The sequence below is a fragment of the Chiloscyllium plagiosum genome, unplaced genomic scaffold (assembly GCF_037043375.1).
Source record: "Chiloscyllium plagiosum isolate Xiang-an unplaced genomic scaffold, Cpla_swu_hap1 HiC_scaffold_16, whole genome shotgun sequence".
NCBI lineage: Eukaryota > Metazoa > Chordata > Chondrichthyes > Orectolobiformes > Hemiscylliidae > Chiloscyllium > Chiloscyllium plagiosum.
This window is the reverse complement of record NW_028270154.1, coordinates 89050622-89077706: the sequence shown is the minus strand read 5'-3', so window position 1 is coordinate 89077706 and position 27085 is coordinate 89050622. Positions and strand designations below refer to the sequence as shown.

At 45.8% G+C, this 27085-nt stretch overlaps 1 protein-coding gene and 1 long non-coding RNA gene across 3 annotated transcripts; one reads left to right on the top strand and one right to left on the bottom strand.

Annotated features, from left to right (window-relative positions):
• On the bottom strand, nucleotides 1-27085 carry LOC122556960 (cytochrome P450 26B1-like). 2 transcript variants are annotated; one of them, XM_087995509.1, is made up of 7 exons: nucleotides 26939-27085; nucleotides 13519-13655; nucleotides 11490-11714; nucleotides 8593-8868; nucleotides 7732-7881; nucleotides 6215-6487; nucleotides 1-1573 (listed from the first exon to the last, which is right to left on the bottom strand). In XM_087995509.1, the coding sequence occupies exons 2-7, from the start codon at nucleotides 13645-13647 to the stop codon at nucleotides 1199-1201; spliced, it is 1428 nt and encodes a 475-aa protein (XP_087851635.1). In that variant the 5' UTR covers nucleotides 13648-13655; nucleotides 26939-27085; the 3' UTR covers nucleotides 1-1198. The 2 variants fall into 2 exon arrangements, with proteins under 2 accessions (XP_087851635.1, XP_043560132.2); XM_043704197.2 differs by lacking the exon at nucleotides 26939-27085 and having other exon boundaries at nucleotides 13519-13951.
• Nucleotides 6325-13081, top strand: LOC148147592 (uncharacterized). The gene is made up of 3 exons (XR_015759832.1): nucleotides 6325-6389; nucleotides 8069-8162; nucleotides 11853-13081. It is a non-coding gene; the product is annotated as an uncharacterized LOC148147592 (long non-coding RNA).

Here is a 27085-nt window from a genome sequence, read left to right as displayed (position 1 = left end):
TAAAAATCCTTTAATCTTCTTAAATAAATTAGCATCATGAAAACATAAATGAAGAAAATCTATTCAAGATGGGCCAACAGGCAACATGTGTCTGCTACAGGCAGCATGGGTACCCAGTGTAATCTAATATCAATACCTATCAATTCACTCTGCTCTGCAGTGCCAAAGGAAATACCTATCTCCAGTTCTGTAGGTTTCTTGTACGTAACACACCTACCGTTCGTGTAATAGATGGAGACACACAGTATAACGTCAAATGAAATGTGAGGTTTCAAGAACTTTTAATTCTTCCTGTACCCTGGCTAACTTCACAGATTGAGACACGGAGTACATTGCTGTCAGTGGGGGTATTAACCAACTCGCAGAAAAGGATGAACAAAACCGATTCTGTAGAATGGAGGCAGTGCAATGGCTCAGTGGTTAGTACTACTGCCTCACGGCACCAGGGACCTGGGTTCAACTCCCACCTCAGGTCACTGTCTGTGTGGAGTTTGCACATTCACCCTGTGTCTGCGTGGGTGTGCTCTGGCTTCTTCCCAAGATGTGCATGTCAGCTAGATTGGTCATGATATAGTGTCCAGGGACATGTGGGTTAGCCATGGGAAATGCAGGGTTAGTGATAGAATGGAGTGGTTTTCAGAGGGTTAGTGTGGACTCAATATGTCAAATGGCCTACTTTTGCACTGTGGGGATTCTATGATCTCATCTAGCCACTTGGGGCTCAGAACTCTACATAAGTTTGCACAAAGTTCACATTATCAATTTCTGAGACTGGTTGATGTCTGAAATTCAAAGGTCACTTTGTACAATGGGGTACTGTGTGGAATGTGTTAAAACAAGTACATGAGAACGGGCTGGCCACCTATACTCTGCATTTACTTTGGCATCTTTCTGACCTGGAAGTGCTCCATATTGACCCTGGATCTATAGGAAAAGCTTTTCTCCCCACAGGAAAAGATTCATGTCTTTATCATATAAATTCCATGGCCATGAGTGTGATTTGCCGCAGCGAGCTAACATGAATGATACATTATCCAAAATGTGCTCCGAATAAATCACTCAACATCTGTGAATCCGACTGAAATTTAAATGCTGCCAACAAATTGAACCATTAACTCAAAAGTAGCTGTCATGTTATTGGATATAAATGATAAATAACTATAAGATAAATATATTGTAGCTTCGATTGTGAGGTGACCTATTCCAAACGAACCTCGGCAGCTGGAGTGTTGTTACAGAGCTGAGCCGAAAAGTGCACTATCAGCCCATCGCTCGGGTGAGCCACTGGCACCATCAGCATCTTGGGGAGTGTTCGAGTGGCCAGCTGCCAGTGGCTGCCAGTGGCCAACTCAATGGCAAAGACTTTGAGGATGAGTTTGGCAAGCTCTTTCCCAAGACAACGTCGAACACCTCCACCAAACGGCAAATAGTGGAAGCGCGCCTCCTTGCCCTTTGTTAGATCATTAGCAAATCTGTCCGGATCGAATATGTGGGGCTGTTGAAATATAGGGGCGGTGTTATGTGTGTCTTGAATGCTGTACATGACACTCCATCCTTTGGGAATCTGCCAGCCCTAACGGATAGAACACATTGACATAGTTATATAACAGAGCAATTCTTTATCTCTCTCTCTCTCTCTCACACCCACAAAATTGTCATCATTGCCTCCTTTGTTCATTGGATCCTTTTGTGAGAAATCCATTGACATATTTTGAAAAGGACACCATGTGATTGTGCATTAAATAATAACTCTGAAACCAGTGGTGACTGCAGACTCCAATCCCTGATGATGGATATGGGTCTGAGTACTGGATAAAAGGTCTAATCTCTCCATGTTTCATACGCTGGGATAAGAGGTTCAGAAGAGATTTATCAGGATGTTGCCGGGTATGGAAGGTTTGAGTTATAAAGAAAGGCTGGATAGGCTGGGACTTTTTTTGACTGGAGCGTGGAAGGTTGAGAGGTGACCTTATGGAAGTTTATAAACTCATGAGAGGCATAGATATGCAACAGGAGTAGAAACACTAACTTTAAGGACATTTAAATGGTCATTGGATAAACATATGGATGATAATGGAATAGTGTAGGTTAGATGGGCTTCAGATTGGTTCCATAGGTTGGCACGACATCGAGGGCTGAAGGGCCTGTACTGCGCTGTAATGTTCTATGTTCTACATGTGACTTCGGTCCCACAGAAATAGGGTTGACTCTTAACTGCCCTCTGGCCAAATAGGGGTGGGTAATAAGTTAGGCTGAGCCATAGGCACCCTCATCCCATGAATGACTTCATAAAAAGTCACACTATGGTGAAAAATTATGAAGGAGAATATTGGAGACACTGGGTGGAGTTAGATGATATCAGTTTGGTTTACTAGGACGGCACAGTGGCTCAGTGGTTAGCACTCCTGCCTCACAGCACCAGGGTCCCAGGTTCGATTCCAGCCTTGGCTAACTTCTGTGTGGAGTTTGCACATTCTCCCCGTGTCTGTGTGGGTTTCCTCCGGGTGCTCCGGTTTCCTCCTACAGTCCAAAGATGTGCAGGTCATGTGAATCGGCCATGCTAAATTGCCCGTAGTGTTAGGTGCATCAGTCAGAGGGAATGAGTCTGGGTGGGTTACTCTTGGGAGGGTCGGAGTGGACTGGTTGGGCCGAAGGGCTGTTTCCACACTGTAGGGAATCTAAACTGCCATGTACTTCATGATGTTACTGAGGCAACCAAACAAAGATGGTGAATGAAGGAAAAGTCAATCTGGCCACGTTTTCTCAGACTGCCTCAAGCATGGATAGACATGGATAGCCTCTCCTGTACTGCCTCTGAGAGGGTGATGGCACAGGGATAACTCTAGATGTCTATTTCCAGTGTGGTTTCACAGGGCTCTGTTCTGGGTCCCTGACTGCTTGGGGGGTACATTAATGATTTGGATTTAAATGTAGGAGGTATGATCAAGAAGTTCACAGATGACACCAAAATTGCTGTGGAGCAAACAGTGAGGAAGATAGCCATAGTCTGCAGGAGGACATCAACAAAATAGGCAAGGAACGAGGCAGATTGAACACAAATTAAAGCTCCAGTTTTTCTAAATAACCAAATTGTGCCTAAACCCCAGCTTCAGTCACCTGTGTAACACAATAACAACAACTTGCATTTGATAGTGCCTTTAACATCCAGGGGTATTGCTGAAAATTAACACACTTTGGTGAAGCTTTCCATCTTGCACTCATCAGAACAATTCACAAGAAATCCCATAGGAAGCAACATTTCTATGCAGGGAAAGAGACCACTGATTGAATGGCAAGTGGACTTTGATTGGTAGAGAAGGTACCGTGTGAGATGTACCCTCCCCTCCCCAGGCTGGTTTGGTGAGGTGGGGACAATGTATCAGTGCTGTGACAGCAATGTTCAAATCCTCACTGGCCACTGGTGAGATGCTAGAGGACCAGAGGATTGCTAACACTGTCCCATCGCTATAAAATTGAGGATGGGATATACTAGGAAGTTACAGGCCAGTCAGTGCAAGCCTCTGTGGTGCTGGCTCAGCTAGATATTCCACGTTGTCATGAACCTTTTTTATTTGAAATATATTCTAATCGAAAAAATATTTATGTACTCACATATTCACTAGAGCAATTTGATTCTGTTCCGTCTTTATATTTGGAAAACATACACAAGGCATCTCTTTCTTAGACAAGACTATTTATATACATTGGAGGCACTGGGAGAGTCCAATAACTGAACAGACCCCCATACACCTTCAGCAGGAAGCCCTCAGACATTGGTCTTTCCCCCTTGTGCCTTGGCGGTAGCTGCTCCAAGCTTTAGTGTGCCCCACAGTATATATTCCTGGACCTTGGAATGTGCCAGTCTGCAACGCTCAGTCAGGGCCAACTCCTTGTTCTGGAAGACCAACAGGTTTCAGGCAGATCAAAGAGCGTCTCTCATTGAGTTGGTGGTCCTTCAGGTGCAGTTGATGTTTGTCTCGGCGTGTGTCCGGGGGAATGGTCCGTGGAGCACAGAGTCCTGTGTCACGAGCTGCTCAGGATGAACCTCAACACAACCCACTGCATCTCTCTCTCCAGACTTCCTTTACAAAGGCACATTCCAGAGGCGATGTGTGACGGTCTCAATGCCCCCACACACAGCTGCTTTGAGGGCAGCGTGCAGTGGTGCAACCTGACGGGGCATACATGAAGGATCTCACAGACAGTGCCTTTCTCACCACCAGCCAAGCGATGCCTTGGTGCTTGTTGGAAAGTTCTGGTGATGAGGCATTCTGCCAAATGACTTTGACAGTCTGCTCAGGGAGCAACACAACAGGATCCACCCTCTCCTTTTCCCAAAGGGTCTCAAGGACACTGCGTGCTGATCACTTCCTGATGGACTCGCGGTCAAAGGTGTATGCTTTCACAAATTTCTCCAGGAGGGACAGCTGATACAGAACAGTTCAACCACTTGGTGCGTTCCACAGTAGCAAGGCCAGGTCCATCCTTCATAACGTTGGGGTCAGTATGTAGTGACACTTAGTGTTTGTGTACAGAGGGTCAACGCACAGCTTGATGGAGCCACACACAAAGATGGCGATCAGAATGATCGATCTGTACAGAGAGCCCCTTCGGTTACGGCCCATCTTCGAACTGGAAGATGGTTTGGGTGACACTGCAGCAGTGCAGGCTCAGGGCATAGGCTAGACCTTTGCCACATATTGCCAGGAATGAATGAATATGAACTCTAAAATAATTATGTGGTTACGTTATTGTACAGGCCTAATCAATCAGATCACATTTGCATATCCCTGGTTTCGTTTGTTTGATTGGTTCTTGAGTCTGAATTAGTTACTCCATTATTGGAAATCTGTATGTTTCAATTACATGAAACAATTAATCTAATATTCCATTTCTAGAAAATTGTTGTTGTTAGATTTACATGGTTATGATTTGTTAATTTATTCAAAACATAGTTAAATGCAGCTTATAAATACGGATTTGAATAGGATTTAATATTGTTATGGCCAGACCAGACAGCCTCAAAATATTTTAAGAAGGTAGCCTAGATCCCACCTTTTTCTTATTTTAAAGGCAAAGGCATTGTGTCCCAGATAGAATCTGACTGGTTAAACACTCGACATCGAATGAAACGCAATTTATTCAAACACTACAGTTACAACAAATGAAAGAAGAAGTTAGAGTAACACCTCTATTGGAAAACTTAACAGAATAATGGATACAGTACCTATTACTAATTAACTGTTCTAATACAATAATATCCATGAACACAGCTCTTGGCAAAAAGGCAAATTCAGAAAAACAGATTTTCTCACATGCAATGCCTACAGTACAATGAGAAACCCCAGCTTCTAGCTGTAACCAAGAGAGATGCAATCAATAGCTTTTACTTCTTCAAGACTCCAGCTGCTTCTACTGAATCGAAAAGCTAATACAAACTCAAAATCCTGGTCTGCGAGAGCAAGCCACACCCAGCCAGGCTGCCTCTATTGTTCCAACTTCAAAACAACCCCCAAGGCCACAGGCAACTCAGTACCTTTTGTGCAACCTCTTTAAAAAAAGACAAAATACACCTCTTATAGACACAGCATCATCACAATGTATCACTCCCAACTTTCTTCCAAGGCCTTCTGCACACCCTCTTTCTGTGCACCCTCTTTCTATACATGGTCTATCTTTGATATTGATCAAAATGTAAGTCTTGAAGAGAGTGAGTCCAATTGAATTCGTAATTTTACTAAATTTTGAAAATGACCGGCAAACATGAATGGTGACATCTACTGGTAATAAACAGTGTTGCAACTGTACATATTATAAGCGGCTTAAGATCTGTGAACTACAAACCTTTGCTATATTTAGGGCCAATGGTGCAATATTGTATGTCAGTAGCATTAGACAGAATCAATCTCCAAACTTTGGTGAAGCCAGAAATATAGTACATACCAACCACTGGGGAAGTAATTGCGATACTAAGTCTCTGTTCATCACATGTCCATTTCCTGTCAATGTCCTGGTGAGTACCAGATTAAAAAAACACTTTGAGAAATTATGCTCTCCTTTAGCAGTTAAATCTGCGTGACCAAAGCACAAAAAATGGAACACTCTAAGCCATTTCACAGGGGAATTATCAGATAAAAATCAGCATAATTTCCCAAACAGATGACACTTGTAATTAAATAAGAAATGTAGTGGAATTTAAAACAAATCAACTTACTCCCAGCTCAAAGGTCTGCAGTGCCACTCGATATCCCCCTGACACAGGGGGCTGTAGCCTCAGCACTTCCTTGATGACATTGTCCAGGTACCGTAGACGACAGAAGTCACTAAGACGCAGTGGTGTTGCACTTCCAGACTGGAATCCTTTGAACTGCAGATCCGTCCTCAACTTGGTAAGGACCTCTGGATTCTTCAGTAGCTGCAGGACAAGGGAGGTACACGCACTGGCTGTTGTAGCACACGCCGCAAACATTAGTTCCACCATTGCCTCCTGTAAGGAAATAATCCACTCTGTCTGTCAGCGCAAAGAGGGCAGCTCGAGAAACTGTGAGGCATCAGCAGACTAGACTGGTAAATAAAGCAAAACTGCGGATTCTGAAGACCTGAAAACGAGAACAGCAACTGCTGGAGAACTCAGCAGGTATCTGTGGAGTGAGAAAGCACAGTTAACGCTTTGAGTCCGGTGACCCTTTTTCAGATTTCTAAGTCATACTGGACTCAAAACATGTGTCTTTCTCTCTCCATAGATACCTGCTGAGTTTCTCCTGCAATTGGTGTTTTTTTCTAATCACTCGGCTGCTACTATTAAAGCAGTTAGTTCAGGAAGACTTGTATAAATTCCCATTTCCTTTACAGTATGGGGAACAAACCAGAGCTCAGGACAGGATTAAATTAACTCTTAAGCGCTTCTCATATTCACAGATAATTTAAACAAAGGCAAATCTGAATTGGTCAGTTCTGAAGAGGAGTCACTGGACCCAAAACCAAAACGTTAACTCTAGGGTTTGAGGTACAGAGAGAGGTTGAATAGGCTGGGGCTGTTTTCCCTGGAGCATCAGAGGCTGAGGGGAGACCTTATAGAGGTTTATAAAATCATGAAGAGCATGGATAGGGTAAACAGCCAAGATCTTTTCCCCAGGATGGGGGAGTCCAAACCTAGAAGGGCATATGTTTAAGGTGAGAGGAGAAAGATTTAATACAGACCACCTTCATGGTGGTGTGTGTATGGAAGGAGCTGCCAGACGAAGTGGTAGAGGCTGGTACAATTGCAGCATTTAAAAGGTATCTGGATGGGTATATGAATAGGAACGGTTTGGAGGGAGATGGGTCAAATGCTGGCAAATGGGGACTAGATTAATTTAGGATATTTGGTTGGACCAAAGGGTCTGTTTCCATGCTGCACAACTCTATGATGCTATGATTCTCCACAGATGCTGCCAGACCTGCTGAGTATCTCCAGCACATTTTATTTTTATTTCAAACATGAAGTGTTGTCGTTTTGAATTTCAGTTACGTTTAAAAGTGTCACAGAGCTGAAAGGGCCAGGTGGAGGTTAGGTAGGAATGCTATATTTATTGATCCACTCTCCGCTTGATCTGGGAATTCTTAACTCTGACCCAGCTCTGTTTCCGCGCTCTGAAACACTGACCTTGATGCTCTCTATTTCTCCACATCCCCTCACAAAACAAAAATGACCAGAACCTGGATTTGGATTGTACGTTCACTGATCCTTACCTTCAGTTCCTGCACGCTCATACCCATCCCATGGTCTTTGCTGCTCTGTATCAGAATGCCAAGTGCTGTTGAATATTCAGCACCAGACTGGAGCATATCTTCAATGACCTTCCCAAAATATTCATGCAACCTGTCCCGAGCTTGTATACCCTGGAGGAAGAGAAGGATTCATGAATTTATATATTTTATTGCCTCTTTGCCTCCTGTTTTCTGTGGTTTGGTGACCATTGATGGTCTTAGTTACTGACTCCTGAAGCTAACATTGGAATGTTTTATCAGTTAGAGGGTTTGCTTTATAAAATGATCATTTTTAATTTGTTCAATTAACCATCTACAGGATGTAGACATTGATGGCTGGGCCAACATTTATTGTCCAGCTCTTGAGGAGGTGGTGGTGAGCTCCGGTTTTGAACCTCTGTAGTCTGTGTGGGGTAAGTACACCTAAGGAATCAATAAGAAGGGAGATAAAAATCACACAACACCAGGTTATAATCCAACAGGTTTACTTGGAAGCACTGGCTTTCAGAGCGCTGCTCCTTCATCAGGTGGTTGTGGAGAATAAGATTGTAAGACACAGAATTTATAACAAAAGTGTATAGTGTGATGTAACTGGAATTATATATTGAAAAAGACCTGGATTATTTGTTAAGTTTCTCATCTTTTAGAATGACCTTGTTGGTTTCAGTTCTTTCATATATAAATCTCAAAACTTTTTTAAAAACTTACATTCTCAAGTGAGAAAAGTTTTGACTGAGATTATTAACATGACAGAAAGAACATTATGAATTTGCAGCAGTATTTAAGACGTCCCTCAGCAACACTGCCCGATTCATGGGAGAGTGCAGTGAGAATAAAGTGTACCTTTCTGTAACCAGACCCCGGGATATCCAGGGGCAAGGAGAACATGTTTTTCGTAAGTTGCTCGAAGGTGGTGAGTAGATCAATCATCTTCTCCTCACCCGGTGAGGATCCCAGCAGAACAGACACAGCTATCCAGAAGGTGAGCTTCCTGCTTTCTGCATAAACACTGATAGGTCCTTCCCTGGCACACCACTCTCTCACTGTCTCCATCACCACCTGCCTGATTCGTGGTACGTAACTCTCTAAAGCAGAATGGCTGAAAAGCTGTGCATAGACCTGCCAACAAACAAGAAACAATGTTGAAGGGGCATGGTTTGTTAAATAACTTCACAAAGGCCGGTATCCTGCCACCAAGTCCCCCTTCGTTTACACGTGCACAGTACATGACACTGATCCAGTTCCCTCAGAGCCAGCTCTCAAAGTGAGCAGAACCTCTTACGCTACTGTTTCTATCTGTCAGCCAGGGCTCCCTGATTGGACCAGGTTAACAGCCCCAATCGGGGAACTCAGATTCTATGAGATCCACCTGGCTGACCTCATGACACTTTGGATTGAGGAATATTCAGCAGATTAGGAGCTAGCAATTCATAGAAAATCTGTTGTATAAATCACTGATATTGTATAAACCATTAGATTACATGGTGTTTAAGTAAACTACTGTCTTATGACCAGACAAAAAATTCAAGGATATGGGAAGGTGTATCTTATAGATCAGTTTTCAAACAATAATTATCATTGAACAATACTCTCACTTTTATAATTACTTATCCAGAGTCTGAAATCCCACTATTCCTATGAATAGCAGCTACTAGACAGGAGGTGAAAAATACATGCAAACCTGTGCTAAATGCACCATTCTCATACACTGCAAAATATGTTTTATAATGGTCCCATCTAAATGAACGTAGTGGGAGTTAACTCACCTTGGATAATATCTGCAGTCACAAACCCCAGTTCTAACTATTTGTCATCAACCCATTTGGACATATAATGTCACACCCTCTAGGGCTATGTGGGATTTGAACACAGCTCTTTTAGGCTTGGAGATAGGAACACTTCCACAATATCATAAGAGTCCCCTGACACCATTGCTATTCAAACAAGTCAGTCATGCTAACTAACAGCATAAATAAAGCATCATTGTTTAATTCTCCAGGTGGAGAGTATTAGAGTAGACTGTATAGTCTTACTGCTACATAGACAATAAGGACAGGCAAATTCCTTCAGTTCCAGCCACAAAATTTCATCTCTACATTAAAAGAAATGTAACTTCCATCTGTCAAAGATCAGATTGACAGCAAGGTTTAAGAAGGGGAGAGAAAATCATATTCAATCTTTCAGGGCAATTACTTTAAATCAACCCTCTCTTTTCACACATCCTGTCTGGACTATTGAGTGTTTGCAATATTTTCCACTTTGATTTCTGTATCCCAGAATCTGCAATAGTTCCCTTCTGCATAAAAAGCAAGTAATTTCTGACAACTGAATGTTTACAAACTGTAGGGAAATCAAATTGGACAGGCGGAAAGCTCAACAGATTAGTTCAAGTGAGATACGCAAGATATTCTAAATATTATTATTCCAGTTAGTTTCCTTGTCTACAGGTGCCTTGGATCACAGAACGTGGGAAGGTGTGGGGTCATGGTAGTATCACTAGACTGGTAATCCAGAACCCCATACCAGCATACCTGGGGGGGAGGGGGGGGGGGGGTCAGGGTTCACAATGCAACCGAGCAATATGTCAAAGTTTGCTTTGAACAAGATATGTCCAATAATGTCCATGAGGGAAAGATATGTGACTTACGTGCGATTCCAAGGCTATAGCAATGCTTGTGCCTACAAATCCAGTCAAGCTGTAGCAAACAGCTACTAAACCTCAAGTAATGAATGAGACCTGATAGACCATTCATCTCTGACCTCAATGATAGAAACAACAAATAAGTTGAAAAACAATTCGCAGCAAAAATCCATGCCTTTATTCAGTCTGAGGCATGGGTTGGAGGTGTGTGTGTGTGTGTGTGTGTGAGCGGGTGTGTCTGTGTGTCTGTATGAGAGTGTGTGAGAGTATGTCTGGGTGAGTGTGTGAATGCGTGAGTGTGAGAGAATGTGTGCGAGTATGTGTGTGCGGTGAGTGTGTGTGTGTTGAGGAGAGTGTGCGAGCCACACAGTCCCCCTTTACCCACCCCCTAAAACCCAGAGCCCTAACTCTCACAGACTCTCACAGAGTATACAGCCTCTATCTACTGTCTGAATGGCTCTTGGCTCTTGGCCAGGGACTGGAATACACCCAAGGGGAAGACTATCCACCTCCTTCCACATCACATGCCCAATGTTCAGGAACGTGGGCCTGAAATGCAACAAGAAATTGAAGACCAGAAAATGTAAGAGGGGGAGTAAGGCAAATTTACACTTATGATGGTCATAGAGCCAAAGGAGATGTGCAACATGGAAACAGACTCTTCCGTCCAACTCGTCCATGCCAATCAGATATCCTAAATTAATTTAGTCCCATTTGCCAGCATTTGGCCCATATCCTTCTGAACCCTTCTTATTCATATACCCATCCAGAGGCCTTTTAAATGTTGTAATTGTACCAGCCTCCACCACTTCCTCTGGCAACTCATTCCATACACACACCACCCTCTGTGTGAAAAAGATGCCCCAAACATCCTTTTAAATCTCATTTCGATTGGAAAAAGTATAAGCACACATTTAGAAAAGGTCAGACAACAAATCATTTGACTCAAGAGCCTGAAGTAAATGGGTTTTGATTAATTTGGTCTTTAAATGGCATTGTTCACAAAATTAAATCCTTGCTTGCACATTTCACTTGACAACTCCTGCCGCTTCTGAGAGATACATGTTAGACCTTTGGAAGGTTTCTATGCTACCAGTACCTTTCTCTTGTGTTGGTGGATGTCTCCAATGGCATTTGCCAGGCTGCTGGAGCCCAGGATCACTTGGACACTCTGTGGCCAACTGACACCAACCAAATTGTGTTCTTCCAACAGCAACCGACGTAGATGCTCTGCACCAGTGACACGTACCACTGGGCGACCGAGCAAGTGGGTCTTAAACACATTCCCATGCCGTTTCCTTCTTGAGGCATGGAAACTGGAGCCCTGGAAAGAATAGGGAAATGTTTTAATAACATTTTTAATGTTTTAATAACTGCTTAGTAACAATCATTGCAATGCAGATAACGTTTTGCTTCTTTCCAACTGAAAATTGTCAATTTTATTTATTCAACATTGTCGTAGAATCCCTATAGCGGTGGAAAGAGGCCATTCAACCCATTGTGTCTGCACCGAACCTCCGAACAGCATTCCACCCAGACCCACCTCTCCATCCTGTTCCTGTGACCTCACATTTACCAAGACTAATCCACTTAATCTGCACATCCCGGGCCTCTGTGTGGAATTACAGCATGGCCAAACCACCTAACCTGTGCATCTTTGGACTGTAACCAATACTTTTTTTTATATCAGTTGTTTACAGGATCTGAACATTGTTGGATTATACAATCCCTTGAGACGGTGGGAGTGAGCCACTGCAAGTCTGTGCAATATAGGTGCGCACATGGTGGGAGTTTTAGTGAACTTAGGTCAATGAAAATCAAGGGGAGATTGTTACATTCTCTTGGGGATTGGAGACAATCATTGCTGGGCACTTTTGTGGCACAAGTGTTAATTGCCACACTTTCCCCTTTCTCAGACTAAGTGTGAGAACAGGCAAATATTCTCATCCAGAAATCACAAAGTACGGGTCTAAACCTTGGTCAAGATTCACTTTCCTTGAGGGGTCTCTCTCTGCTCACTGAGCCGAGATGATCTTTTACACTCAGTGTTATAACAGCAAGAGCGTTTCGATCCGAAGAGTGCTGTTTACGTCTTAGGAGCAGATTACTGGAGTCTGTACTGAAAACGATAAATGCTGCAGACCGCAGTGGTTCAGGCAGCATCCGTGGAGAGAGAGCAAGCTAACGTTGCCGGTCCAGATAACTCTTCATCAGAGCTGACTTCACTGCTAGCCTGACTCGCTGTTTAACCACTTGCTCCCCGGGGATATTGGTGTATTTGATATTTGATATGCTCAAATGTTTGTTATTTTAACAGGGCTGTTAATCCATTTGTTTTCAATTTGCTGTGGTGTTTTTGAAAACAATTGTTGGCAAACTGACACAAGGAACAATGTGTGACTAAACAACTGGGGTTGTGTTAAATGTAATACAAATGCGAGTCTTTTTTTCAATGCCTGTATAATACCTGACACTGAGATATGTAAATACTGTAAATCAGTTGCTTGTAACTGTTCATTATGGGCCTTTAGTAACAGGGAAGAATCATAGAGTCATAGAGATGTACAGCACAGAGACAGACCCTTCGGTCCAACCCGTCCATGCCGACCAGATATCCCAACCCAATCTAGTCCCACCTGCCAGCACCCAGCCCATATCCCTCTAAGATTAGTGTGGTGCTGGAGAAGCACAGCAGGTCAGGCAGCATCCAAGGAGCAGGAAAAATTTACGTTTTGGGCAAAAGCCATGCATCAGCCCTTTTTGCCTGAAATGTCAATTTTTCCTGCTCCTCGATGCTGCCTGACCTGCTGTGCTTCTCCAGCACCACTCTAATCTTGACTCTGATCCCCAGCATCTGCAGTACTCACTTCCACCCACATTCCTCCAAACCCATCATATACCCATTGCCTTTTAAATGTTGCAATTGTACCAGCCTCCACCACTTCCTCTGGCAGCTCATAGAGTGAAGATAGAATAATCAGTCATCCAGAGCTGCCTGCCATCAGTAACATTCGTCCAAACACAGACTGAGCTAAATTAAAAAAAAGGCCAATCATAATATAACAGTTACTTCAACTAACAAACAAATCCTTCAAATAAAGCTGAATAAAATGAGAAATCTGGCATACCTGCAGGAGCCAATGAAATGTTTCACCAACAATTGGAAACCCCATAGATCCTGGAGGGAGTGGGAGCTGACAGTTTTTGTCTCTCTTTCCATTCCATCGAAGTTGCCAGAGATAGATGCAAGCACTCATAAGGATGGCTACGGGGGCCAGAACAATGCAAAGACTGATCAGCAATGCCAAGAGCACTGCTAAGGCCATGCTCAAATGTTTCAGTGAAAAATGTTCAATGAATGCTGCAGATCTACGGTCTATGTGGAGCGAACAAAACTGGGCAAAAGTACGTCAATTTGTGGATTTCAGGGTGTTCCGATGCTGAATCACCAACTGTAGTTTGAATTAAAATGAACTACTAATCTGAATATATAGCGGCATCAAAGTATACTCAGAGGTTTGGTATTTCACATGAGTATGACCAACTGTCATTTCTTCCCCTCCCCCACTAAGCCACCCTCCTCACCCCACGTTCACGTTCTCCCACTGCCCACCCATTCCAGGAGCCGGGGTGGGTGTGGGGAGCTTCGCCTGTCCTCATGGTGAGTGATCCTCTTATAGAGAGATCGAGAGACTCAGAATTCGATCATATTCCCTGTGACGATCTCGAGATGGCATTCCATTCTCACAAATCAGTTACAAAACAACACTGTCATGTGGGAGACGCGACATATTTCTGACGCTTCAGACAGATGGAAGTTCAAAAGTTGAAGGAATATTTGTTGCAAAGAGTCGATAAATAAATATGAGGAAAACAGGGAAGGATAGAAAATAAATTGAAACAACTGACAGATAATTAATCTGGCATCAGAGCTGCCAAAACATTAGTTACTCATCTTCATTTTGTTCAGCAACTGGAAATACTCAGAAAAATGTTATTAAATCATCAGATCTTCTTGAAATGATACTCTAAACATCAAAACGATGTTGATTTCAATCATTTAGGTACAGCTGGAGACCATAACTTCGAGTATAGCTCTCCTCAAAGTACCACTGTGTGTTTCTACTTTATTTTTTCATCGATTGCAACAGTGCTTAACAAGAAATAGTTCCGTATTTACCAGAATCCATGACCCCACTGAACAATGTATAGTTTTTCTGTGACTCAGTATCCGGTTCCAAATGGAAGATGTGTCACAATGTTAATTCTTATTGAGAAAGGTTTTGCATTTACCTGGCACCTTATTTTTTCCCCACATCTTTCCTAATGTGCTGAACACATATAATGATTGAAGACCCCATTTGTAGGAAAGGGGTAACCACGCATGGAATAAACTAAATAAAGTACAATGCATCTGGGGACTGGTGACTTTCATGATTGGACAATTTTAGAATTCAAAGTTGTAAGTTTTATTGATTGGAAGTCTTCTTGTTGTACTGCTAAAGGTTTTAAAACATAACTTTTTGGATTAGGCTCAAACATTGTACTGCCAATAGATGTGAAGATAACAAAAATGTTCTTCATCTGTAATGAATTAGTTTGTAAAACAATTGCAATGTCTATTGGCAAAATTAAACACAATTCTGACTATTTAAAACATGTCAGAAATATCAACGTATACAAATCAAGTAAGAGGGCAACTTTAAACATTCAGATTGCTGAAGCACATGGATTATAGGAAGACCATTATAGCTACATATTATCAACATTAACATTACCTACAGAATGTAATTCAATCATTCATGATAGGTAATGCAATAGGGGCCAATTTTATTATGTAAGGTCTGCCCATGCAGTTCAGACTTGTAGTGAGGAGCTCACTTTAATGAATTTATCATTCAATATGCTCCCAGTTATTCTGTTGTCTTTAAAAAATAACTTCCATGGCATGGAGGCACAGTGGCTCGATGGTTAGCACTGCTGCCTCACAGTGTCAGGGACCTGGATACAATTCCAACCTTGGGTGACCCTCTGTGTGGAGTTTGCACATTCTGCCTGTGTCTGTGTGAGTGTGCTCTGATTTCCTTCCTTTGTCCAAAGATGTGCAGGCTATGTGAATTGGCCATAGGAAATTGCCCATAATGTTCAGGGATGGGTAGTGGGTTACTCTTTGGAGGGGGCAGGGGGTCAGTGTGGTCTTATTGGGCTGAATGGCCTGTTTCCACACTGTTGGGATTCTATGAGGTGGTTTATATTTGATCTGCACTCGAAGATTATCTTTGAGAAGCCAATTACAATCCAGATAATCGTTTATCAGAAGGAGCAATAAAAAATTGTTTTCTTCTGTAAAATCTATCAGTTATCAAGACCACGAAATGCTATTTCTGTGGATTAATATATTGTTTTCAAGCATCTTGTAGTATGTTGTTATGCCATAACAAACTGCCAGATTTATACAATCTGCCCAGGGAGTAATAACTTATTATTTTTAAAGTAAATAAGGTGTGAGATCCAGACAATGTATTCAGACAACAACGCTTCGAGAATGCTCAGTTTTGAACAAGCAACAATAAATATTACATGCTGACATTAGTACAGCAATCCAACCTTTAATGCAAGTGCAACTTATACTCTAAACCCCAGAATTATCATGTGGCAGCTACAGGTTGAGTCAAATATGACGTCGATCAAACATCTCCCAGCACAAAAGCAGAAATTGCTGGAAAAGCCCAGCAGGTCTGGCAGCACCTGTGAAGAGAAATCAGAGTTAACGTTTCAGGTCTAGGGACTCTTCCTCAGAACTGACGGTAGCTGAGAAATTGTTGGAGTATGTGCAGAAGTTGGAGGAGAAGGAGAAGGGGTAAACGATCAGTGGAGATAGAGTCAAAGAGAGAGACAAACAGTTGGAAAGACAAAGGAGTGGATAACGATCTGGCTGGGAAGGTGACTAGCTCCTAATGGGGACTGTTAGTGGGGAACAATAGTGGTGTATATAAGTGATAACAAGATTTGATTTGTGGAGGTTGGGGTAAAGACACTGGGCAAGGTGCCTCAAAGTCTTAAGATTGTTGAACTTGTTATTGAGTCCAGAAGGTCAACACCAAAAGCTCTGTAATCTCCTCCCTAGATTCTCTGGGAAGCCAGGGAGGAGATTGCAGAGCCTTTGGCTTTGATCTTTATGTCATCATTGTCTACAGGAATAGTGCCAGAAGACTGGAGGATAGCAAGTGTTATTCCTTTGTTCAAGAAGGGGAGTAGAGACAACCCTGGTAATTATAAACCAGTGAGTCTTACTTCGGTTGTGGGGTAAGTGTTGGAAAGGATTGGAAGAGATAGGATTTATAATCATCTAGAGAGAAATAAGTTGATTAGGGATAATCAACACAGTTTTGTGAAGGGTAGGTCATTCCTCACAAACCTTATTGAGTTCTGTGAGAAGGTGACCAAACAGGTGGATGAGGGTACAGCTATTGATGTGGTGTATATAGATTTCAGTAAGATGTTTGATAAGGTTCCCCACGGTAGGCAATTGCAGAAAATACGGAGGCATGGGATTGAGGGTAATTAGCGGTTTGGATCAGAAATTGGCTAGCTGTAAGAAGACAAGGGTTGTAGTTGACGGGAAATGTTCATCCTGGAGTTCAGTTACTATTGGTGTCCTGCAAGGATCTGTTTTGGTGCCACTGCTGTTTGTCATTTTTATAAATGACCTGGATGAGGGTTTAGTAAATTTTTGAATGACACTAAGGTTGGTGGAGTTGTAGCTAGTGCTGAAGGATGTTATAGGTTACAGAGGGACATAGATAAGCTGCAGAGCTGGGCTGAGAGGTGGCAAATGGAGTTTAATGCCGAAAATTATGAGGTGATTCACTTTGAAAGATGCAACAGGAATAAAGAGTACTGGGCTAATGGTAAGATTCTTGATAGTATGGATGAGCAGAGCGATCTGTGTCCATGTGCATAGACTCCTGAAAGTTGCCAACCAGATTGATAGGATTTGTAAGAAGACATATGGTGTGTTAGCTTTTATTGGTAGAGGGATTGAGTTTCGGAGCCATGAGGTCATGATGCAGCTGTACAAAACTCTGGTGCAGTTGCACCTGGAGTATTGCGTACAGTTCTGGTCACCACATCATTGGAAGGATGTGGAAGCTTTGGAAAGGGTTCAGAGGAGATATACCAGGATATTGCCTGGAATGGAGGGGGGTCTTGTGAGGAAAGGCTGAGGGATTTGAGACTGTTTTCGTTAGAGAGAAGGTTGAGAGGTGACTTAATAGTGGCATACAAGATGATCAGAGGATTAGATAGGGTGGACAGTGAGAGCCTTTTTCCTCGGATGGTGCTGGCTAGCATGAGGGGCCATAGCTTTAAATAGAAGGGTGATAGATATAGGACAGATGTCAGTGGTAGTTTCTTTACTCAGAATAGTAGGGGGGTGGAATGCCCTGCCTACAACAGTAATAGACTTGCCGACATTAAGGGCATTTAAATGGTCACTGGATAAATATTTGGATGATAATGGAATAGTGTAGGTTAGATGGGCTTCAGATTGGTTCCACAGGTCGCTACAACTTCGAGGGACAAAGGACCTGTACTGCGCAGTAATGTTCTATGTTCTAAGTTCTATGTTCTAAAAGTTCCCAAGAGGAATTTGAGGTGCTGTTCTTCCAGCTTGCACTGAGCTTCACTGGAGCCCTGCAGCAAGCCTGAGACAGAGATGTTGGCCAGGGAACAGGATGGGGTGTTAAACCTCCCAACACAAATCAAATAGCAACTGTAAACAAAACAGATCCACTGGCTTTCTCAGCAATTTCCCGCAGACTTTAATAACTCATTGCATCATTAAATCTCATTACATCTCACAAAGGGATCATAATTCTTCACTTCTGCTGACCTGGCCCTGAAACCCCAGCTCAAGGCCAACCGCATCATGGACTGCCTCAGTGACCTCTCCTGTTCAGCTCAGTCATCCTCCTTTCACGGACAGCTTTGGAATCTGAAGCTGCACTCCAGTACTCATTCACAAACACAACTGAATGCTAGTTTCACCAAAGTAAAGCTGCCGCTGGGGCATTTTGTTCCTGGGCTCACAGATTGATCACTTGTTTTCAGCAAATACTGATTGTGGCCTTTACACTGGCCCTCTTAACCATAGCTTATAACATCACCCAGGATTTTCCTTCAGCTCTCACTAGCCTAGTGATTTAACTCAAATCCCTACAGCATGGATACAGGCAATTTGGCCCATTGAGTCCACACTGACCCTCAAAGCTCATCCCCCCCGTCCCTGTAACCCTGCATTTCCCACGGATGACCAGTCTAGCCTACACATCCATAGACACTGTAACATGCACATCTTTAGACTGTGGGAGGAAAATGTGCAAACTCCACACAGACAGTCGCCCGAGGCGGGAATCGAACCTGGGTCCCTGGCGCTGTGAGGCAGCAGTGCTAACCACTGAACCACTGTGCCACTTACTCTAAGACTGTCCTGAGCCCTCCTTATATGAAGACCTGTTGCTCAGCTGAGTAAAACACAGTCAACAGCAACACTGCCTCTTTCTTTATCTCTTTCTCCCAGACTCTACTGCTTAGCCATGACCACTTTACAAACATGGGTACAATAAAAGGTCCAGTAATGTCTTATGGCTATAGCTATCTAGGATAATGTCGACTAATCATGAAGTAGAGTTCCTGAATTACCTTCATATCTAAGTCACATATCTCAAACTCACATAAATCACAATAGTTCCTGCATCATGACTGTGGTCTGGGTAGTTTCTAAGACCAACGCTGCCCTGAATCCACTGGGAAGACAGATGCACCAACACCAGAGCCTTCGACCAGGCCAACACCCCAGCATCGAGGCACTGACCCCACCCCCCGATCAACGGTGATGGACTGGGTACGTTGTCCCCATGACCGAAACGAGGCTCCCCAAGCGGGAGCTCTACTCCCAGCTCCAAAACGGCAGCCAGCTCCAGGTGGGACAGAAGAAGTGCCTCAGGGATACCCTCAAGGCCTCACTGGGGAAGTGCAGCATTCCCTCAGAAACCTGGGAATCACTGGTTCAAGACTGTCTAATGTGGAGGAGGAGCATCCGGGAAGGCATCGAGTACCTCGAGACTTGCCGTTGGGAAAAAAGTGGAAGCCCGGGGAAGACAGCGTAAGGAGTGTGCTGCCTCACCAACATGTGCCGTGGAGAAAATGTAGAGAATCACCAGGAGACGCAGAGAGTTCTTCAAGAAGTAGGTCTTTTTTTTGCAAACAAAAAACCGTGACACTGAGAAAGCTGATTCTCGAATGCCCATGAACCTCAGGGTCTGTGGATTTTTAAATATATTTTCTGTTAGCTTATCAGCATGTCCAACTATATTAATCAAAGTACCTCACTCTAGCTACACAATAAACCAGCGATGTTAGTTCCCATTATCTCTTTAGTTGAACATTAATGTTATTCTAATGTCACAGTTAGATATTTATTATCACCTCTGCTACAGTGTTCTTCCATTCCAGACTAACCTGTCATGATAGATATTTAGCTATTCCATCTGTTACAAAGTCTCCTGTCTCAAGCTGACTCTACTAACTATTAATTAGATATTTAATGTATGTCCCAAATATTTATGGTCCCAATCTTGTCCTAATGACACATAACATGGAGACTACCGCTACTAACTCTGGTTGGGCCCCATTTGGAGTACTGTGTCCAGTTTTGGTCCCCACACCTCAGGAGGGACATACTGGCACTGGAGCGTGTCCAGCGGAGATTCACACGGATGATCCCTGGAATGGTAGGTCTAACATACGAGGAACGGCTGAGGATCCTGGGATTGTATTCATTGGAGTTTAGAAGATTAAGGGGAGATCTAATAGAAACTTACAAGATAATACATGGCTTGGAAAGGGTGGACGCTAGGAAATTGTTTCCGTTAGGCGAGGAGACTAGGACCCATGGACACAGCCTTAGAATTAGAGGGGGTAAATTCAGAACAGAAATGCGGAGACATTTCTTCAGCCAGAGAGTGGTGGGCCTGTGGAATTCATTGCCGTGGAGTGCAGTGGAGGCCGGGACGCTAAATGTCTTCAAGGCAGAGATTGATAAATTCTTGATGTCACAAGGAATTAAGGGCTATGGGGAGAATGCGGGTAAGTGGAGTTGAAATGCCCATCAGCCATGATTGAATGGCGGAGTAGACTCGATGGGCCGAATGGCCTTACTTCCACTCCTATGTCTTATGGTCTTATGGTCTTATCTCATCTCGCCATAGTGACCTTTCAGCTTCAACCTTACTCTGCTCATTGGAGTAATTTTTATCCCATCCGGCATACTACAAACCCCTTGCAACAAATCACCAATGGTCTTCATGCTTTAACCCTTCCCATGCTTTCATGCTCTTTATTTTCCATACACCCCACCCACCCCCTTCCCATGACCACCTACCAGAGATTTCCCAGGAATTCCTGGTCTCCATGGGATACTTTGGATTGTGGGAAATGACGTATTGCAATGTGAGTGATAGATCCTTCTCAATAATGGACACCATGTCAACTGTGTTTGTGGAAATTACTTTCTCTGCCCTTGCATAAGTTGAGTTCTTCCTGAAAATAGGTCTTTGGAAGGCAGAGCTCCCTTGGTCCTGGGGAGAGAGTGATTCTTTACCTGCTGGCTATGTACAATAGTCATAATTTGGAGGAGCCGGTGTTGGACTGGGGTGGACAAAGTTAGAAATCACACAACACCAGGTTATAGGCCAACAGGCCCCACTCACCATGATTCACCACTCACCGTGATACCCCACTCACCATGATTCCCACTCACTGTGATTCCCCACTCACCGCGATTCCCCTCTCAATGTGATTCCCCACTCACAGCGATTCCCCACTCACCGCGATTCCCCACTCACCGCGATTCCCCACTCACCATGATTCCTCACTCACCGTGATTCCCCACTCACCGCGATTCCCCACTCACCGCAATTCCCCACTCACCGTAATTCCTCACTCACCGCGATTCCCCACTCACCATGATTCCCCACTCACCGTGATTCCCCACTCACCGCGATTCCCCACTCACCATGATTCCTCACTCACCGTGATTCCCCACTCACTGTGATTCCCCACTCACCGCGATTCCCCACTCACCATGATTCCTCACTCACCATGATTCCCCACTCACCGTGATTCCCTACTCACCGCGATTCCCCACTCACCGCGATTCCTCACTCACTACGATTCCTCACTCACTGTGATTCCCCACTCACCATGATTCCCCACTCACCGCGATTCCCCACTCACCGCGATTCCTCTCTCACTGCGATTCCTCACTCACTGTGATTCCACACTCACCGCGATTCCCCATTCACTGCGATTCCCCACTCACCACGATTCCTCAGTCACCGTGATTCCCCACTCACTGCGATTCCCCACTCTCCGAGATTCCCCACTCACCATGATTTGCTACTCACTGCGATTCCCCACTTACCGCGATTTCCCACTCACCACGATTTCCCACTCACCACGATTTCCCACTCACCACGATTTCCCACTCACCGTGATTCCCCACTCACCGCGATTCCCCACTCACCGCGATTCCCCATTCACCGTGATTCCCCTCTTACCGTGATCTTCCCCACTTACCGTGACTCCCCACTCAGCACAATTCCTTAGTTACCTCAATTCCTCACTCACCGCGATTCCCCATTCACCGTGACTTTCCCCACTTACTGTGATTCCAAACTTACCACAATTTCCCACTTAGAGCAATTTCCCGCTCACCATGATCCCCCACTCACCGTGATCTTCCCCACTTATCGTGATTCCCCACTCATCATGATCCCCCACTCACCGCAATTCTTCACTCACCGCGATTCCCCACTCACCGCACTTCTTCACTCACCGTGATTCCCCACTCACCGTGATTCCCCACTCACCGCGATACCTCACTCACCATGATTCCCCACTCACAGCGATACCCCACTCACAGCGATTCCGCACTCACCGCTATTCCTCACTCACTGTGATTCCCCACTCACCGCGATTCTCCACTCACTGCAATTCCTCACTCACCGTGATTCCCCACTCACCGTGATTCCCTACTCACCGTGATTCCCTACTCACCGCGTTTCCCCACTCACCGTGATTCCCGACTCACCGTGATCCTCATCACTGTGATACCCCACTCACCGTGATTCCCCACTCACTGTGATTCCCTACTCACCGCGATTCCTCACTCACTGTGATTCCCCACTCACCGTGATTCCCCACTCTCCGCGATTCCCCACTCACTGCGATTCCTCACTCACCGCGATTCCCCACTCACTGCGATTCCTCACTCACTGTGATTCCCCACTCACCATGATTCCCCACACACTGCAATTCACCACTCACCGCGATTCCCGACTCACTGCGATTCCCGACTCACCGTGATTCCCGACTCACCGTGATCCTCATCACTGTGATACCCCACTCACCGTGATTCCTCACTCACTATGATTCCCCACTCACCGTGATTCCCCACTCACCGCGATTCCCCACTCACCGTGATTCCCCACTCACCGCGATTCCCGACTCACTGCGATTCCTCACTCACCGCAATTCTCCACTCACCGCAATTCCTCACTCATCGTGATTCCCCACTCACCGCGATTCCCCACTCTCCGAGATTCCCCACTCACCATAATTTGCTACTCACCGCGATTCCCCACTTACCGCGATTCCCCACTCACCACGATTTCCCACTCACCATGATTTCCCACTCACCACGATTTCCCACTCACCGTGATTCCCCACTCACCGCGATTCCCCATTCACCGTGATTCCCCTCTTACCGTGATCTTCCCCACTTACCATGACTCCCTACTCACCACAATTCCTTAGTTATCTCAATTCCTCACTCACCGCAATTCCCCATTCACCGTGACTTTCCTCACTTATTGTGATTCCAAACTTACCACAATTTCCCACTTAGTGCAATTTCCCGTTCACCATGATCCCCCACTCACCGTGATCTTCCCCACTCATCATGATCCCCCACTCACTGCAATTCCTCACTCACCATGATTCCCCATTCACCGCGATACCTCACTCACTGTGATTCCCCACTCACCGCGATACCTCACTCACCGTGATTCCCCACTCACAGCGATACCTCACTCACTGTGATACCTCACTCACCGTGATTCCCCACTCACCGCGATACCTCACTCACCGTGATTCCCCACTCACAGCGATACCTCACTCACCGTGATTCCCCACTCACCGCGATACCTCACTCACCGTGATTCCCCACTCACAGCGATACCTCACTCACTGTGATACCTCACTCACCGTGATTCCCCACTCACCGCGATACCTCACTCACCGTGATTCCCCACTCACAGCGATACCTCACTCACCGTGATTCCCCACTCACCGTAATTCCTCACTCACCGCGATTCCCCACTCACCATGATTCCCCACTCACCGTGATTCCCCACTCACCGCGATTCCCCACTCACCATGATTCCTCACTCACCGTGATTCCCCACTCACTGTGATTCCCCACTCACCGCGATTCCCCACTCACCATGATTCCTCACTCACCATGATTCCCCACTCACCGTGATTCCCTACTCACCGCGATTCCCCACTCACCGCGATTCCTCACTCACTACGATTCCTCACTCACTGTGATTCCCCACTCACCATGATTCCCCACTCACCGCGATTCCCCACTCACCGCGATTCCTCTCTCACTGCGATTCCTCACTCACTGTGATTCCACACTCACCGCGATTCCCCATTCACTGCGATTCCCCACTCACCACGATTCCTCAGTCACCGTGATTCCCCACTCACTGCGATTCCCCACTCTCCGAGATTCCCCACTCACCACGATTTGCTACTCACCGCGATTCCCCACTTACCGCGATTCCCCACTCACCACATTTCCCACTCACCACGATTTCCCACTCACCACGATTTCCCACTCACCACGATTTCCCACTCACCGTGATTCCCCACTCACCGCGATTCCCCACTCACCGCGATTCCCCATTCACCGTGATTCCCCTCTTACCGTGATCTTCCCCACTTACCGTGACTCCCCACTCAGCACAATTCCTTAGTTACCTCAATTCCTCACTCACCGTGATTCCCCACTCACCGCGATACCTCACTCACCGTGATTCCCCACTCACAGCGATACCTCACTCACTGTGATACCTCACTCACCGTGATTCCCCACTCACCGCGATACCTCACTCACCATGATTCCCCACTCACAGCGATACCTCACTCACCGTGATTCCCCACTCACCGCGATACCTCACTCACCGTGATTCCCCACTCACAGCGATACCTCACTCACCGTGATTCCCCACTCACCGCGATACCTCACTCACCATGACTCCCCACTCACCGCGATACCTCACTCACCGTGATTCCCTACTCAACGCGATATCTCACTCACCGTGATTCCCTACTCACAGTGATACCTCACCGTGACTCCCCACTCACCGCGATACCTCACTCACCGTGATTCCCCACTCACCGCGATATCTCACTCACCGTGATTCCCTACTCAACGCGATATCTCACTCACCGTGATTCCCCACTCACCGCGATACCTCACTCACCGTGATTCCCTACTCACCGCGATACCTCACTCACCATGACTCCCCACTCACCGCGATACCTCACTCACCGTGATTCCCCACTCACCCCGATACCTCACTCACCGTGATTCTCCACTCACAGCGATACCTCACTCACCGTGATTCCCTACTCACAGTGATACCTCACCGTGACTCCCCACTCACCGCGATACCTCACTCACCGTGATTCCCCACTCACCGCGATATCTCACTCACCGTGATTCCCTACTCAACGCGATATCTCACTCACCGTGATTCCCCACTCACAGCGATACCTCACTCACCGTGATTCCCCACTCACCGCGATACCTCACTCACCATGACTCCCCACTCACCGCGATTCCTCACTCACTGTGATTCCCTACTCACCGCGATATCTCACTCACCGTGATTCCCCACTCACCGCGATTCTCCACTCACTGCAATTCCTCACTCACCGCGATACCTCACTCACCATGACTCCCCACTCACCGCGATACCTCACTCACCGTGATTCCCCACTCACCGCGATACCTCACTCACCGTGATTCCCCACTCACCGCGATACCTCACTCACCGTGATTCCCCACTCACAGCGATACCTCACTCACCGTGATTCCCCACTCACAGCGATACCTCACTCACAGCAATACCTCACTCACCGTGATTCCCCACTCACCGCGATACCTCACTCACCGCGATTCTCCACTCACAGCGATACCTCACTCACCGTGATTCCCCACTCACCGCGATACCTCACTCACCGCGATTCTCCACTCACAGCGATACCTCACACACCGTGATTCCCTACTCACAGTGATACCTCACTCACTGTGATACCTCACTCACCGTGATTCCCCACTCACCGCGATATCTCACTCACCGTGATTCCCCACTCACCGCGATATCTCACTCACCGTGATTCCCCACTCACCGCGATACCTCACTCACCGTGATTCCCCACTCACCGCGATACCTCACTCACCGTGATTCCCCACTCACAGCGATACCTCACTCACAGCGATACCTCACTCACCGTGATTCCCCACTCACCGCGATATCTCACTCACCGTGATTCCCCACTCACCGCGATATCTCACTCACCGTGATTCCCCACTCACCGCGATACCTCACTCACTGTGATTCCCCACTCACAGCGATACCTCACTCACCGTGATTCCCCACTCACCGCGATACCTCACTCACCGTGATTCCCCACTCACAGCGATACCTCACACACCGTGATTCCCTACTCACAGTGATACCTCACCGTGATTCCCCACTCACCGCGATACCTCACTCACCGTGATTCCCCACTCACCGCGATATCTCACTCACCGTGATTCCCTACTCACCGCGATATCTCACTCACCGTGATTCCTCACTCACCGCGATACCTCACTCACCGTGATTCCCTACTCACCGCGATACCTCACTCACCATGACTCCCCACTCACCGCGATACCTCACTCACCGTGATTCCCCACTCACCACGATACCTCACTCACCGTGATTCCCCACTCACAGCGATACCTCACTCACCGTGATTCCCCACTTACCGCGATACCTCACTCACCGTGATTCCCCACTCACCGCGATACCTCACTCACCGTGATTCCCCACTCACAGCGATACCTCACTCACAGCGATACCTCACTCACCGTGATTCCCCACTCACCGCGATATCTCACTCACCGTGATTCCCTACTCACAGCGATACCTCACTCACCGTGATTCCCCACTCACAGCGATACCTCACTCACTGTGATACCTCACTCACCGTGATTCCCCACTCACCGCGATACCTCACTCACCGTGATTCCCCACTCACAGCGATACCTCACTCACCGTGATTCCCCACTCACCGCGATACCTCACTCACCGTGATTCCCCACTCACAGCGATACCTCACTCACCGTGATTCCCCACTCACCATGATTCTGCTTTCTTCAAGAGTCTTCCACTGGCTCTTCTGCTTTGAGTGACTGGCGATCACCTTGGGTTAGGTAGTAAACTAATCCCTGCGTCTGGTCATGAATTGTCAAATTCTGGGAAAAGCACCTTTGATTGACTGTTTCCC

What these genes read in the sequence shown, in the direction of transcription:
- LOC122556960 (XM_043704197.2), bottom strand. Translation starts at nt 13,716, where the DNA reads ATGGCCTTAGCAGTGCTCTTGGCATTGCTGATCAGTCTTTGCATTGTT. An exon ending in CATTTCATTGGCTCCTGCAG is followed by an intron (nt 11,715 to 13,518) that starts GTATGCCAGATT and finishes TATTCTTTCCAG; the next exon opens with GGCTCCAGTTTCCATGCCTC. An exon ending in TCCACCAACACAAGAGAAAG is followed by an intron (nt 8,869 to 11,489) that starts GTACTGGTAGCA and finishes GTTTGTTGGCAG; the next exon opens with GTCTATGCACAGCTTTTCAG.